At 35.7% G+C, this 12,500-nt stretch overlaps 1 protein-coding gene across 1 annotated transcript in view; it reads left to right on the top strand.

Annotated features, from left to right (window-relative positions):
• Positions 1 to 12,500, top strand: part of PTPRD (protein tyrosine phosphatase, receptor type D) — a 132,940-nt gene that overhangs the window by 7,611 nt on the left and 112,829 nt on the right. Inside the window, exons 3-6 of the mRNA XM_026052735.1 lie at positions 1 to 101; positions 779 to 1,360; positions 9,117 to 9,250; positions 10,336 to 10,480. The exon at positions 1 to 101 is cut by the window's left edge and continues 169 nt beyond it. Of these exons, the coding sequence (XP_025908520.1) occupies positions 1 to 101; positions 779 to 1,360; positions 9,117 to 9,250; positions 10,336 to 10,480 (962 nt within the window). The remainder of the gene's footprint in view (positions 102 to 778; positions 1,361 to 9,116; positions 9,251 to 10,335; positions 10,481 to 12,500) is intronic.

Genomic DNA, 12,500 nt, shown 5'->3' with positions numbered 1-12,500 from the left:
CGTCCTAGAGCTCAATGATGTCAGACAGTCTGCAAACTATACTTGTGTTGCTATGTCTACCCTTGGTGTTATAGAAGCAATAGCACAGATAACTGTCAAAGGTATATGCTGAGTACATAGATTCAGATTTGCTTCAATCTTTCATTCGTTATCCATATTCTGAGTAGATATATTGCAGTGAAAGAGACTATGTGCTTCTTTACATCTTAAATCAAGAGAGTAATCATTCTGACCATCATTGGCATATGCAGGAAAAAAACATTCAGAGAGTGCTAATCAATAAATTAATTTTAGCATTCCATCATTCACCTATGTTTAGTTTTCAGCTTTTATTTTAAATAAATGAAAGATCAAATAACTTCACATATTGGTCAACATCAAGACTCTGAAAACCAGTAATTTGATTTTTGGAGCTGGTGGGAGTCCAAGTGCAATATACACTAAGTGACTGGAAAACAAGTGTTCCAGACACATCCAGGAATCACATTGTGATGCTGCACTGTCTCTCTGTAAGATTATTTTTCTGTGTATGCTCTAGAGACCTTGTGTGAAAGTCAGTATCATGACTTTGTAACAAAGCATTTTATTGTAGGACTTGTAATTTTTCTAGGCTTCTGGAATAAATCACAATTGCCAGAAATTTGCTAGGAAAGACTTAAATTCTAAGGAAATAAATTAATGTTTCTTTTCCACACTTTTTTTTTTCTTTTTTTTAGTCTCAATATGTAATAATTGGTATTACGTAGTCCTGATTGTATTTTTTGATGTTTGTCTTTAGCCTTACCCAAACCTCCTGGAACTCCTGTGGTGACAGAAAGCACAGCAACTAGTATAACCTTGACTTGGGATTCTGGAAACCCTGAGCCAGTCTCTTACTACATAATCCAACACAAACCCAAAAACTCTGAGGAGCCATATAAAGAAATTGATGGAGTGGCCACAACGCGCTACAGCGTGGCTGGCCTAAGCCCGTATTCAGAGTATGAATTCCGGGTAGTTGCTGTCAATAACATTGGGCGAGGTCCTCCCAGTGAGCCTGTGTCGACCAGGACCTCCGAGCAAGCACCTTCAAGTGCACCACGTAATGTGCAAGCCCGTATGCTGAGCTCTACCACCATTCTGGTGCAGTGGGAAGAACCCGAGGAGCCTAACGGACAAATACAAGGTTACCGCGTTTATTACACCATGGATCCCACACAACATGTCAACAGTTGGACCAAGCACAATGTGGCCGACAGCCACATTACCACTATTGGGAACCTAGTGCCACAGAAAACATACTCCGTGAAGGTTCTTGCCTTTACTTCTGTTGGGGATGGACCACTTTCTAGTGATATTCAAGTCATCACTCAAACAGGAGGTAAGCAAGCAGTGTACAGAACTTGAGAAAAAAACACCTAAATACATGCAGAAATACTATGTTTGAGTTTGCAGTTTACAAATAATTCCTGTCAAGGATAACCCCAATTTCCTGAGGCTGCTTTTGCAGATCACCTTTTCTTGATTACACAGTATAGGTTTTCATTGACAAGAGGACCTTATCCCTCCACACACATTTAATTTTCCACTCTTTCAATTTTTTATCAGTCTCAAGAACTTTAACTGCATTAATATTATTGTGTTCTCTTGGAGACTGTCATCTTTGAGATGCCCAAATGCTGTGCCTACTGCTTGGCTGTGCTGCTGTGCACCTGCAATGTTTATTAAATAGTTTTTCACAGGTTTCATTGAAATTATTCTACTGTGCTGTTTTTTTGTTTAGATTGTGGGTTATTATTTTAGTAAACTGTGTTTTGGAAATAAAAATATTTGTGCCCTGCATGCATGTTGACATAATTATCAATACACAGAAAACATGATAGCATGGAGATATTGTGTGCATTCAGACCAGGAATTTTGTACAATTTTGATTTATTGATCAAATTCTAGTTTCCTCCACTAAGAATATGCAACAATTCTGGTCAGAAAACAAGTTCACCATTTCTTTGTTTTACATTTGCATGTAGGCTGCTTTGTTTCTGTACAGGACCTTTAGGTCCATGAATTAATTTTATTAGCAAATGCTAGCAAGCATAGTGAAATACATTGCAGAGTATTTTTAGGAAATCAAAAGCCAGAAATTGTAGGTGAGCTATACTGCAGGAAATGTTTTATAGCACCAGTAAGGAATAAAGTCCTTAGCCCTTTGTCTAGTGACTTAAAGAAAGGTGTATGAAGCATTACTGTAGGTCAGTGATGCCTAACAACATTGCCTAATGGTACTTGCAGTCAATACTAGACTGTTCCTGTTGTAGAATTATAGCCTCTCAATTAAAAAAAAAAAAATGTGCGTTGCTAAAGTATAGCTGAATGTGGTTATACTGGATCCAGCTTTTACTTCTGCATGCAGATTGGTTGATTCAAAGTTGATACTAGCATGCATTTAATGAATAACAGAAAATCAACTGTGTTGTCCTGGATTTTTTAGTGTTGTATTACACAAAGGTCTGAAGGTTGCCTTTCACAGTGTCTCAAATTAGCAGTTACTGAATTAATTTTTAAAGAGCTCCTTGAGGTAGTGCCTACATGCATATATGTGTATGTGTGTATATATGCACATGCAAATGTACACCATATTTTAATTTTGGCCTTTGTAACCTTTGTCACAGACTAGTTGGACTCTTTTCTTTCTGAATTGTGTTCAAAAATCTTCCAAGACCACCATTCAGTGAGTTCTTTGTCTGTGTTCCACTTTGCAACTTTGACACTTCAAAAGAAATATGTAATTTGGGGGGCAAGTAGGCATTTTTCAAAAAAACCCAAACATTTAAAAAATACAAATTTATGTCCACAATACAATCCCAAGTATTTTGTTTAAGCACTTTAAGTGAAAGCCGTGTCCTTTTGCTCTGCTGTTTTCAGCAGTAGTTTTCAACCATAAAAAGACATTTCAAGAAATGCAGCCACCCAAACTAGCTAGAGCGCTGAGCTCTTTGGAAAAGCAAAGCTGCAGTTACTCACTCTATGCTTCAGAGTGGCTTTGTGTTCTGTGCCAAAGAAGCTGATCCTGCTAGGCAAAGCCCGGCACTATGTGTTATTGAGGAGAAATGACACACAAACATCAGATTTTGGAATAAAGGTGTATCAAAGCTTTACTGTAATAGTCCTTGCTCTTTTACCTGGCTACTGAAAAACAAATGCTCTGTTGTTCTGTCTTTATTCAGCTGCTGAGGACACTTTTTAAGCATTCTCTCACATTTCCTTTCTTTGCTTAATGTGATCGTTACACATACTCTCTAAGCAACATACTTTATATGTCAGAAAATCCTTGAGCTTTAGTCAGTTTGGGGTTTATTTGAAATAATAATAAATTTTTTTTTTATTTCAATGTGTAAAGTATAGCTATTCTAATATTTTAGAGAATACCTATTCTGAGTTTCCCAGATTAGGCAGAAATAGCGAGAGTCAAAAATATGCCAAGCTCTTTTGGGAATTATATTATTGGAGAGAGAGAAAAAAGAGAGAGAATTCCAGAAAATACTTGCATATATCTGTTAATATATGCATATTTAGCCAAAAAATTACAGTATAAAACATACTGTTAACTTAAAGCCAAGGACTGGTTGAGGACTGGCAGCAGAGGGTTATTATGTTATTTTATTCTATTTTGGTATAAAAACCTAAGCCTTTGAAAGAATGAAAAAGGACAGTAATGGGAAGGTCAAGTGTCTGACTGTCTCTTAGATGAATGCAAAGGGAGAAATATTGCAGAACATGTCAACAGAGCCTTAGCTTAAAGGAAATGAATTAGTGGTCTAGGAGTTCTGTAAAAGAAGATGAGAAAGTCGGAGGAGGAGAATGAGTAGCAATAGGATAGAGGCTGTGTTTTATAGCTCTATTTAGCCCAATGTTTCTACACGTTTCGTGAAATCATGAGCAGGGAAACCTCATACCTGAAAGTCCATGGTGAAGTTTGTCCTATAGCCGAGCATTTCATGAATTTAGACCTCTGGGGAGGAGAGTGTGAGAAATGCAGCTGGCACCGATTAGGCACAGGGCAGGTTTGGGAATAAGCCTGGAGGAGGATGTCTTTGGAGTGGCAGTGTTCCCCTTCAGTTTTTGATAGCCCACTGCATTCAAAGCAAGACAACTTGCATTAATCAGTCAGCTCCTGTGTTTATTTTACTTAAATGGCATGATGAGAACAGTGTTGATAACCTCACGCGTGCCCTAGACTGTGTATTTTCTCTATTATTTCTGGTCTGAATCCAAAAGAGCCTATAACTATGGGATTCTCTTTGTTATATACATTTTTCTTTTAGTTAGCAGATTGCTTTTTTAAATATGATTTTTACATTGAAAGCTTTCTAACTCACTGCTTTTTCCCCTTCATGCTTCTTCATGCTAAATGTGTTTGTGTGTGTGTGTATGTGTGTGGATAAAAGTCTTCTATTTACTCATTTTTTTGTGACAAGATGCTTTTCCTACAGCTTGTGTTCTCCTCCTGCAACCTATCCCCATATCTTTTTTTTTCTTGCTCGTTTTCACATCTTCTTAGTCTTGTCTTTCACAGTCTTCGTAGTCTTAGAGGGTTTTTTTGTTTCTTTTTTTTAGCATTTGCGTTCTACTCCTTTTTGATGCAGTGAGTAATTAGTTAAAAGAAGAAAAAAAAAAGAAAAAAAGAGGTGACATACACAAAATGTATCTGTCTGCAGGCATTGAATTAATAAGTACACTGAATTCTGGTCTGGAAAATATGCTGATGAGTGTTGGAAATGTGTATCACAGATAACTTCTGACCATGAACTTGAATGTGGAAGGAGTCAACTTGTAATAAATTCAAAAGAACTCCATTATTATAGTGTAGAAGTGGTGAGTCATATGACTCAAGTACTCTGCAGGATTATTCTTCTTCTCTTCATTATGTCTGCTAATCATTCAGACAAGAAGTACTGACTTCGCCTTTGAGACAGGTCAACACTTTTATATTCTTCTGTAAGTTCTCTTACATATTGACACATAATGACATATATTACATATTACATACATTGACACATATTGGAGAGGAAAAGAGGGAAGGGAAGAGAAGGAGTGGAGGGGAGAGGAAAGGAAAAGGGAGAGGGAGAGGAGAGGCAGAGGCAGAGGGAAAAAGGAACGGCAGGGCAAGGAACGGAAGGGAAGGGAAGGGAAGGGAAGGGAAGGGAAGGGAAGGGAAGGGAAGGGAAGGGAAGGGAAGGGAAGGGAAGAGAAAGATGGATTTCAGGTTATTTTTGACAAAATGTGCTGTGTTTTTTGACACTTGCACTATAGTGTAGTTATTGTTTTTCAGTCTTATCATTCCTGGTTTGATACTGCAGACCTGTAAGCCTCAAGAATCTCCTGACTCTTCTGAATAGGTTATTTCTGTAGCAAGAAGTCACAGGGAGAGGAGCATGCCCAAATAATCAGTGCATTATCCAAGCTTATTTTTCATTGTATTCTATCTGAATTTGATATTTCAAGAAGTATGAATATCTTTTTACAAAATCAAGATTTGCAGCACATTCAGTCTTTCAATTGCAAGCGTTTTTTTCTGTCAAAACCTTGTTCTTCTCAGAGCGAGAGAGACATGACCCGCAGTCTATTTTATGATCCCATTTTGCTGTGTGAACCAGAGATGAACATAGAGCTATTTATATATGATGAAGTCCAGCAATCATATAGCTTTCTGCATTTGTTTCTAGTTGTGCAGCAGTGAATGTGAAGGACTAGGCAAGCAGATGTGTAGAATTTAGCGTATAGGTTTGAAAAGAATAATTCCGGACTCTATTCTGTCCCTCAGTAATCATGAATTATTGTGTGTACTGCATAAGCTATGCTTTGTTTATAAGCATGAAATAAGAAAAAGGATACTTGCTGCATGGTGAAGCTATGGATTTTAATGTATGTTTACAGAGCACACCAATCTTAAAGCAAAAAAGATAATAGTGAAATATTGTCTCTAAAGATAGTTCATGCAAAAGGATTCCATTCTGAGTTGATCATATATGTCACTAAAATTAAAAATAAATTACAACTTATTTAATGCTTCAGTAAGATTATTAAGCGCACTTGCCTGGGTTTTCCAGCTTCCCTAGATWTTTTTTTGTGTGTGTGAGGAAAAATGAGAATCTTTCATCAGGTTTGTGACTTCATGGTTTGGTTTTCTGTCTTCCCCATCCTCTCTGTTGGATTTACACGCCTACGCTTATATTTTTTTTCAACTATAGGTGTAGGATACTCAGGGAGACTAGGCTCTACTGCAAGATAATATTCACAGCAAACCTTATTTGGAAAAGTACAATTATTTATTGATTTGACTTTTTAAAAATAATAGTGAATAGCAGACAACTATGATGTGTAATCTCTATCTGCTCTCCTGTTAATTGGTTATGAATGAAGGGTTAACTGGCCATAGCTTCTATAATTCACATATCTATAGATATATGTATGGATGGCATACATTATGATCTACACAGCACCACTGAGGCTGACAGGGACCTTATAAGGTTTCCATACCAGAGTCCAAAGCAGGCTCAGCTGTGCAAGCAAATCAGATTGTTCCAGAGGTGGCCACCCTCTGGGTGGACATCAGGGCTGGCCACCCTCTGAGGACAGAGGGGCATCTCSATCCATCTCTGGCCTGTCTCAGTGGGGTCCTCTGTTTTATCCCACCATTTGGTGTCACATCCGACCTGACAGGCTTGCTGCCTGACCCTCCACCTGATCACAGGTAGTGTTGTCTCACATAAGGCAGTAACATACACTACAGTGTTTTGAACCTGAGGAAGGAAAGCCGTGTGCAGGCTTTATGATGCATGAGAACCTCTTACAGCTCAGGGCTTTGTTAAGACACCTGTGCTGGTTTTATCAAATTTATGAGACCTCTTTTTGATCCATCATCAGCCATTTGAGCTGCCATTTCCTATGTGATGTTTTTCTTTCTCTGTGGAGCTTGCATAATTGACAGAAGCTGTTGCTTTTCCTTTCCTATTTTGACAAAACCCCAAAAGAAGGGGAAGGTTTTGCAAGTGTTATCTAGATTCCTGGCTAAGTGGTGTTGCAATGACAGCTTTTTGCTCAGCTTCGTGTCTGAAATATGTTTCCCTTGCTTCTCCATACTCATTGAAGCAAAGTATTTTTTCAAAAATTTGGTATTACCATATTACATCATCAGATGAAGCAAATAAAATCCTACAGCCTCAAGTACCCTCTTGAGTTACATTAGACACCAATGAAGTTGAACAAACCTTTGGCAATAGAATACTTCCAAATAGCCCACTGGGCTCCACATTTTATTGTTAATCTTAGAGAACATTGCAGTATAACTCTAAATCTACTTTAAGCTATGTACAATTTGAGGCAAATCTACTACTATTATAAACCTCAATTTCTTTGTTTTTCAGGAGAGTTCTAAAGCAGCTCATCTAAAAAGCTGTAATGCTCACCTTATAAATCCATTTATATAGTTGTGTGCTATGGACTTGTGGAATGAAAGTTTGGCCTAGTAGTATTTTAGAATCAGTTTCAAAGTTAGGAGATTATYTGAGTTATCTTTATGTCTCCCTGTTAATTTAAAACCATTTCATTTTAAAAAGATGAGATCAAATGTATTTCCATTAGAATTAATTATGTTGATATTTGCTGTAATTGCTCACTGTGCTTTTTATTTCCATCTTTTTCATTTTGAGATTTTGCAGAACTCATGAAGCAATCTCTTATTACATCAGGTTATCATTCAGAAAAAATATTCAATTACTCTTTTTTCTTCTGTTAAGACAGACACTTTGATTCCTTATTGTCCTGCAGACATTTCCTCAGAAATAAGCATTATTTCTCCTATATCTTTCTTTTTCTATTTTTTCCTGGTTCTGAAATATACAAGTGAATAGTAGGGACTTGGCAGGTTTCCCAAGGAGTGAGTGTATACCTTGTGTTGACAGGTTATCTGTATGTTCAAATGTTATATATCAAATCTCTGCCAGCATACACAATACTACTGAAATACTCAAAGTGACACTCTATAGAACATAATAATCTGGGGAAGAGACAAATTACAAAAATGTATTACTTTTGCTTTCTTCTTCCTGTTGTTTTTGAATCTGTTAGTTTACAAAAGAAGAGTACTTAGATAGTAACTGTGAAACAATCATTATTTTCACATCTCTACTTAGGACACCTGTTCTCAGTGTGTGCTAAGAATCATATTACATTATTTTTATGGAAAAAAGGCAGACATAGTTCATTTTATTTTTGAAAAGCTAAAAGTGCTATGGAGGAATGTTTCATATATTTCAGCAACACTATTAACTGAAACTAATGTTTTAGTACTTGGGTGCCAAAATGATTCTATACATTCCAATGGCAGGATTTATTTTCTTGTCATTTCCCAGTCAACTTCATTATTTGCAGTAGATTTGCAGAAGTAAATGAGGGTAGCATTTAGTCTAGATAATCTCTGTGACCTCATTACACAAGACTTAACAACAGAGATTTTCCTTGACTGCCAGAGTCGAAGTTCCATTTTCAGTAATTGCAATTAGAAAAGGTTACTAGAAAGTCAGCTATATTGATAAGCATATCTGTCAGCAAAAATACAGAAACATGGCACTAGATGCAAATGTTACTGAAGAGATACTTTTGTATATAGTACCTGAATTACTTATAAACTGAGCAAACTCTTTCTGAATTTGGAAATACATATAATGGTTTTAATGCTTTTCTCTGTTATTGTTTCATTCCATCTTTTTTAAAACTTTCATTTCCGACATGTACCTGTATATTCAAAGGCATTTTCTATTTCATATGGTAGTTAAACTTTCTGATATTCTTCTCCAGATTTTTGTTCAATTACTTTCCCATTATATGTGCATTATTTGCAGTTTGAAAGATTTATTTGAAATCCTTAGTAGTTTGTAATGTATAAATTAAAAATAAATTTTCTCAGAGTTGAGGGTAATTTAATTCTTAGTCCATTTAAACTATTTGCTATTTACATTCAATATGTTCAATAAAACTGTTATGAACTGAAATATATGGATAATAGTCTAATAAGTTTGAAAATATGTGTTCTACTACACAAATAAACAATGGGCAATACTGTTCAACTCTTTTCTTAGTGCCTGGCCAGCCATTGAATTTTAAAGCAGAACCTGAGTCTGAAACAAGTATATTACTTTCTTGGACACCTCCACGCTCTGATACTATTTCCAGCTATGAACTGGTTTACAAAGATGGGGAGCACGGGGAAGAGGTAAATGATGTACATCTTTTAAATTACTCTAAATTCTTAAATGAGATAAGCTTTAAATGCTGCGATGGCTTAGAACTGATTTCTTTAGTATGAGTAACTTGATATTAAGCTGTTTGTTAAATGGAGCAGCCAGCCTAATGGTAGACTTGGAAAGTGTAAACACTAGCCGGTATGTGGCCACTAGCTGGTAGAAACTTTGCTTATTTTGGCAAATTTAGCTTTGGTAATTGTTTGCAAAAAGTCATCTGTAAAAGTTGCGTGCAGATGGTTCAGATGGTAATGGTCCTTCCTCTCAAAGATAGTTCCTCCATGAATACCTGGGAGCAGAGATAATTAAAAAAACAACAACAAAAAAGCCATTATCAAGCAACTCTGACAAAAATGGAAACTGGTAGTGGCAGCAGAGGAGTGTCAGTGCTCTATTGCAGTCCTGTGTTATTATTGCTAATACTTCAAATGAAGCTGAGTTTATGACAGCTTCACACGTATAGGTAGGCATAGGCACAGTCAGAAACCATGTCTGTGGGATTCTTCTCTGAAATACAGAAAAGATCTGTATTTCACCTTCAAAAAGGAGATAGACACTTACTGATGCCTTACACTCTGGAATAACTTGCTACTTAAGATTTGGAACACAAATTTAACTATAGGCTAAACCTACCCAAGATTACCAAGATTACTCACATCATAAAGTCCTGTATTTCACTGCCATCAGAGGTAACTATATATATATATATATTTTTTTTTTCTTCATGTTCATGTGTTAATGTCTGAAAAGTCTTGTATGCTCTGTACACAGCTATTACATTTTCAAAGACTCAAGCAATATTTCTGCCTGTAAGTTTCAYCTGTTAAGCTGTCTAGTTCAAAAAATTGTTTTTTAAAGGCTATTTGTCATAATTAATGTATTACTTTGGGAGTTTATTATTGTTCTGTTATGGTTCATTTTCTTGAATTTAAACCTTAGATTCTTGTCAATGGGTCTGTCAACAGCCTGTAAAGCATTTCTTCTATAGGAAACTTAAAGAATTCAGAATCAAGAATATTAATCAAGACATCTGATTCTCTTATTAATTAACCTTTAGCAACGTGTTTCCACTGAGCCTACTACATCTTATCGCCTACAAGGACTGAAGCCAAACAGCTTGTACTTATTCCGCCTAGCTGCCCGTTCTCCACAAGGCCTGGGTGCTTCTACAGCAGAAATCTCAGCCAGAACCATGCAGTCAAGTAGGTGTCTTTCTTCGATAATTTTATTTGCTTTGTTGTCTTTGTGGAAGGGATGCCTCTCAGAAATCCAGGGGAGCAACAGCAAAGGAAAAGACTAAATGATGCAATATACAGCATTCACGATGCTTAGCACAGCAAAAGTGTTCTTAAGACATATACTTTATACGTATATTATGGTCAGCTAAATATTTGAGTGGCTCTTGCAGGTCGTCAGAAAGGGACTTTGTATGTAAAGAACAAGTGTCCAAGAAGACAATACTGTGTTGTCAAAATAATCTTTTATTTTTGGGTCGTAATAGTTTCACATGGTAGATGCATATAAGAAACGGTTATCTATCCCTAAAATTTCCCCTGTTCAGTGTATGAATTTCCTGCAATAACAGGTTAAGTCTGCAGCAAAGCTTTGTGGTACAAACATTTTTGAGTTGGCTCAGTGAGAAGATTTCTGATTGTACATAAAGAATCCTTAAAATTGTTCCTCAATAAAAACTAGTCCTTCTGAGCTTTAGTAATTTTTAGTATCTACTAATTTAGTAATTAGTAACCAATTATTTTGCATAATAATTTTGCAGGCTTGTTATGACAATTGCTTTCTTAAMTATTTTATTACAGTACATAAGTTTAAAACTTAATTTGATTAAAACAAAGGAACTCTTCTTAAAGYAATATCATTCAAAACAAAAATTCAGATTCTCAATTAACATGCTTAACTTTTTTTAGCTTGAATTATCTGATGCATGTAATTACATCATATTTTTTGGTAGTGTTATATATTAATAATTCTTATACCTAGAGAAGAAGTGCTGTAATGCTTTAGTTTAACTAAAACCAAATGGACTTCCAAAAGCCTTTCTATGACATTCTGAATAAACATAAAATACCTTAATACATAACATAAGATTGGTTGTACCGGCAGTGGCGGTGTCCCTCTTCACTTTTATTATCTAGTTTCATTAATTTGATATTTTGATGAAAAAAAAAAATTTAGAAGTGTCTATTTTCTCTGCAAATCTCACTTACTGAAAATAATCATTCTTTTATAACATATTTGCTTAAGATTGCTCAAGCTGTGCATCTGAAAGAAATATTTAGGGACCAAGGTTGTGTGTAATCAAATTGCCATTTTACTCTTCTGGAATTTAAGAGCATGTTGTGCTTTTTTTTTTATTTTTTTCAGACTTATGTCTTCAGATAGTACACAAATTTGGAAAGTGTGTGTATAAAGAGTAATTAGTCAAGCCTTTTTTTTAGGATCAGAGACAGTCTTAATTTGGATGAAAGCAGTGGCAAATTATGATTAATTTCAGTGCTATGTAAGCAGATCCTTTTTTTGCTAAAAAAGTAGCAAGCTAAAAATTGTGTATTTTAAGAATACAGTGTTAATATAAAGTGTTTTAATAATATAGAGTGTTAATAAAACTAGTTACTCATGATAGGCTATAGAATATCCTCAGCTACATAACTGCCATATTTATATTTTTTAGAGCATAGTGGATGAAAAATTATTAAAATTCCATCAGCTCATTAGCAGTATTCACCAGAATATTTTGTGGCCTTTCGTCTTGGTTACAGGGCAAGATGCTACAAGGATTTATTTCTTCTTGTGTGAGATCCTTAAGGGGTATTTCACTTATACTTTTATTTCTGCACATATTCATGATAGAAAGGGACCCGTCTGTTTTGAGTATTTGATTACCAAATTAGCTTAAAAAAAAAAAAAATAAAAGCCCAAATGAGATCATTCTGATCTATCTCCCAGCTGCCTTTTCTAGTCGGTTGAAATGCTGATATGTTCCCTCCTGTTTTCCCTTTGGAAGAGCAAAGTACCATACTGAGTAGGAAGTCTTTGATCCCTGTAGAAGAGCTGTGGGAAACCGAAAGATACATGTGTAAATGCAATAGGTCACAGCAGGGTCCTAGGCCTTCTCTATTCCTTTAATTTTGCTTGATGTGCCTAGAATAAGTACCAGAAATTTATTTCTTCTTTTACCTTGAGAAATGATTAAAAAGAAAAAATCAA

The sequence above is a fragment of the Nothoprocta perdicaria genome, unplaced genomic scaffold (assembly GCF_003342845.1).
Source record: "Nothoprocta perdicaria isolate Ctin4 unplaced genomic scaffold, notPer1 scaffold_90, whole genome shotgun sequence".
NCBI lineage: Eukaryota > Metazoa > Chordata > Aves > Tinamiformes > Tinamidae > Nothoprocta > Nothoprocta perdicaria.
Note: the sequence above shows the minus strand (reverse complement) of the source record. Positions and strands in the feature narration are given on the sequence as shown.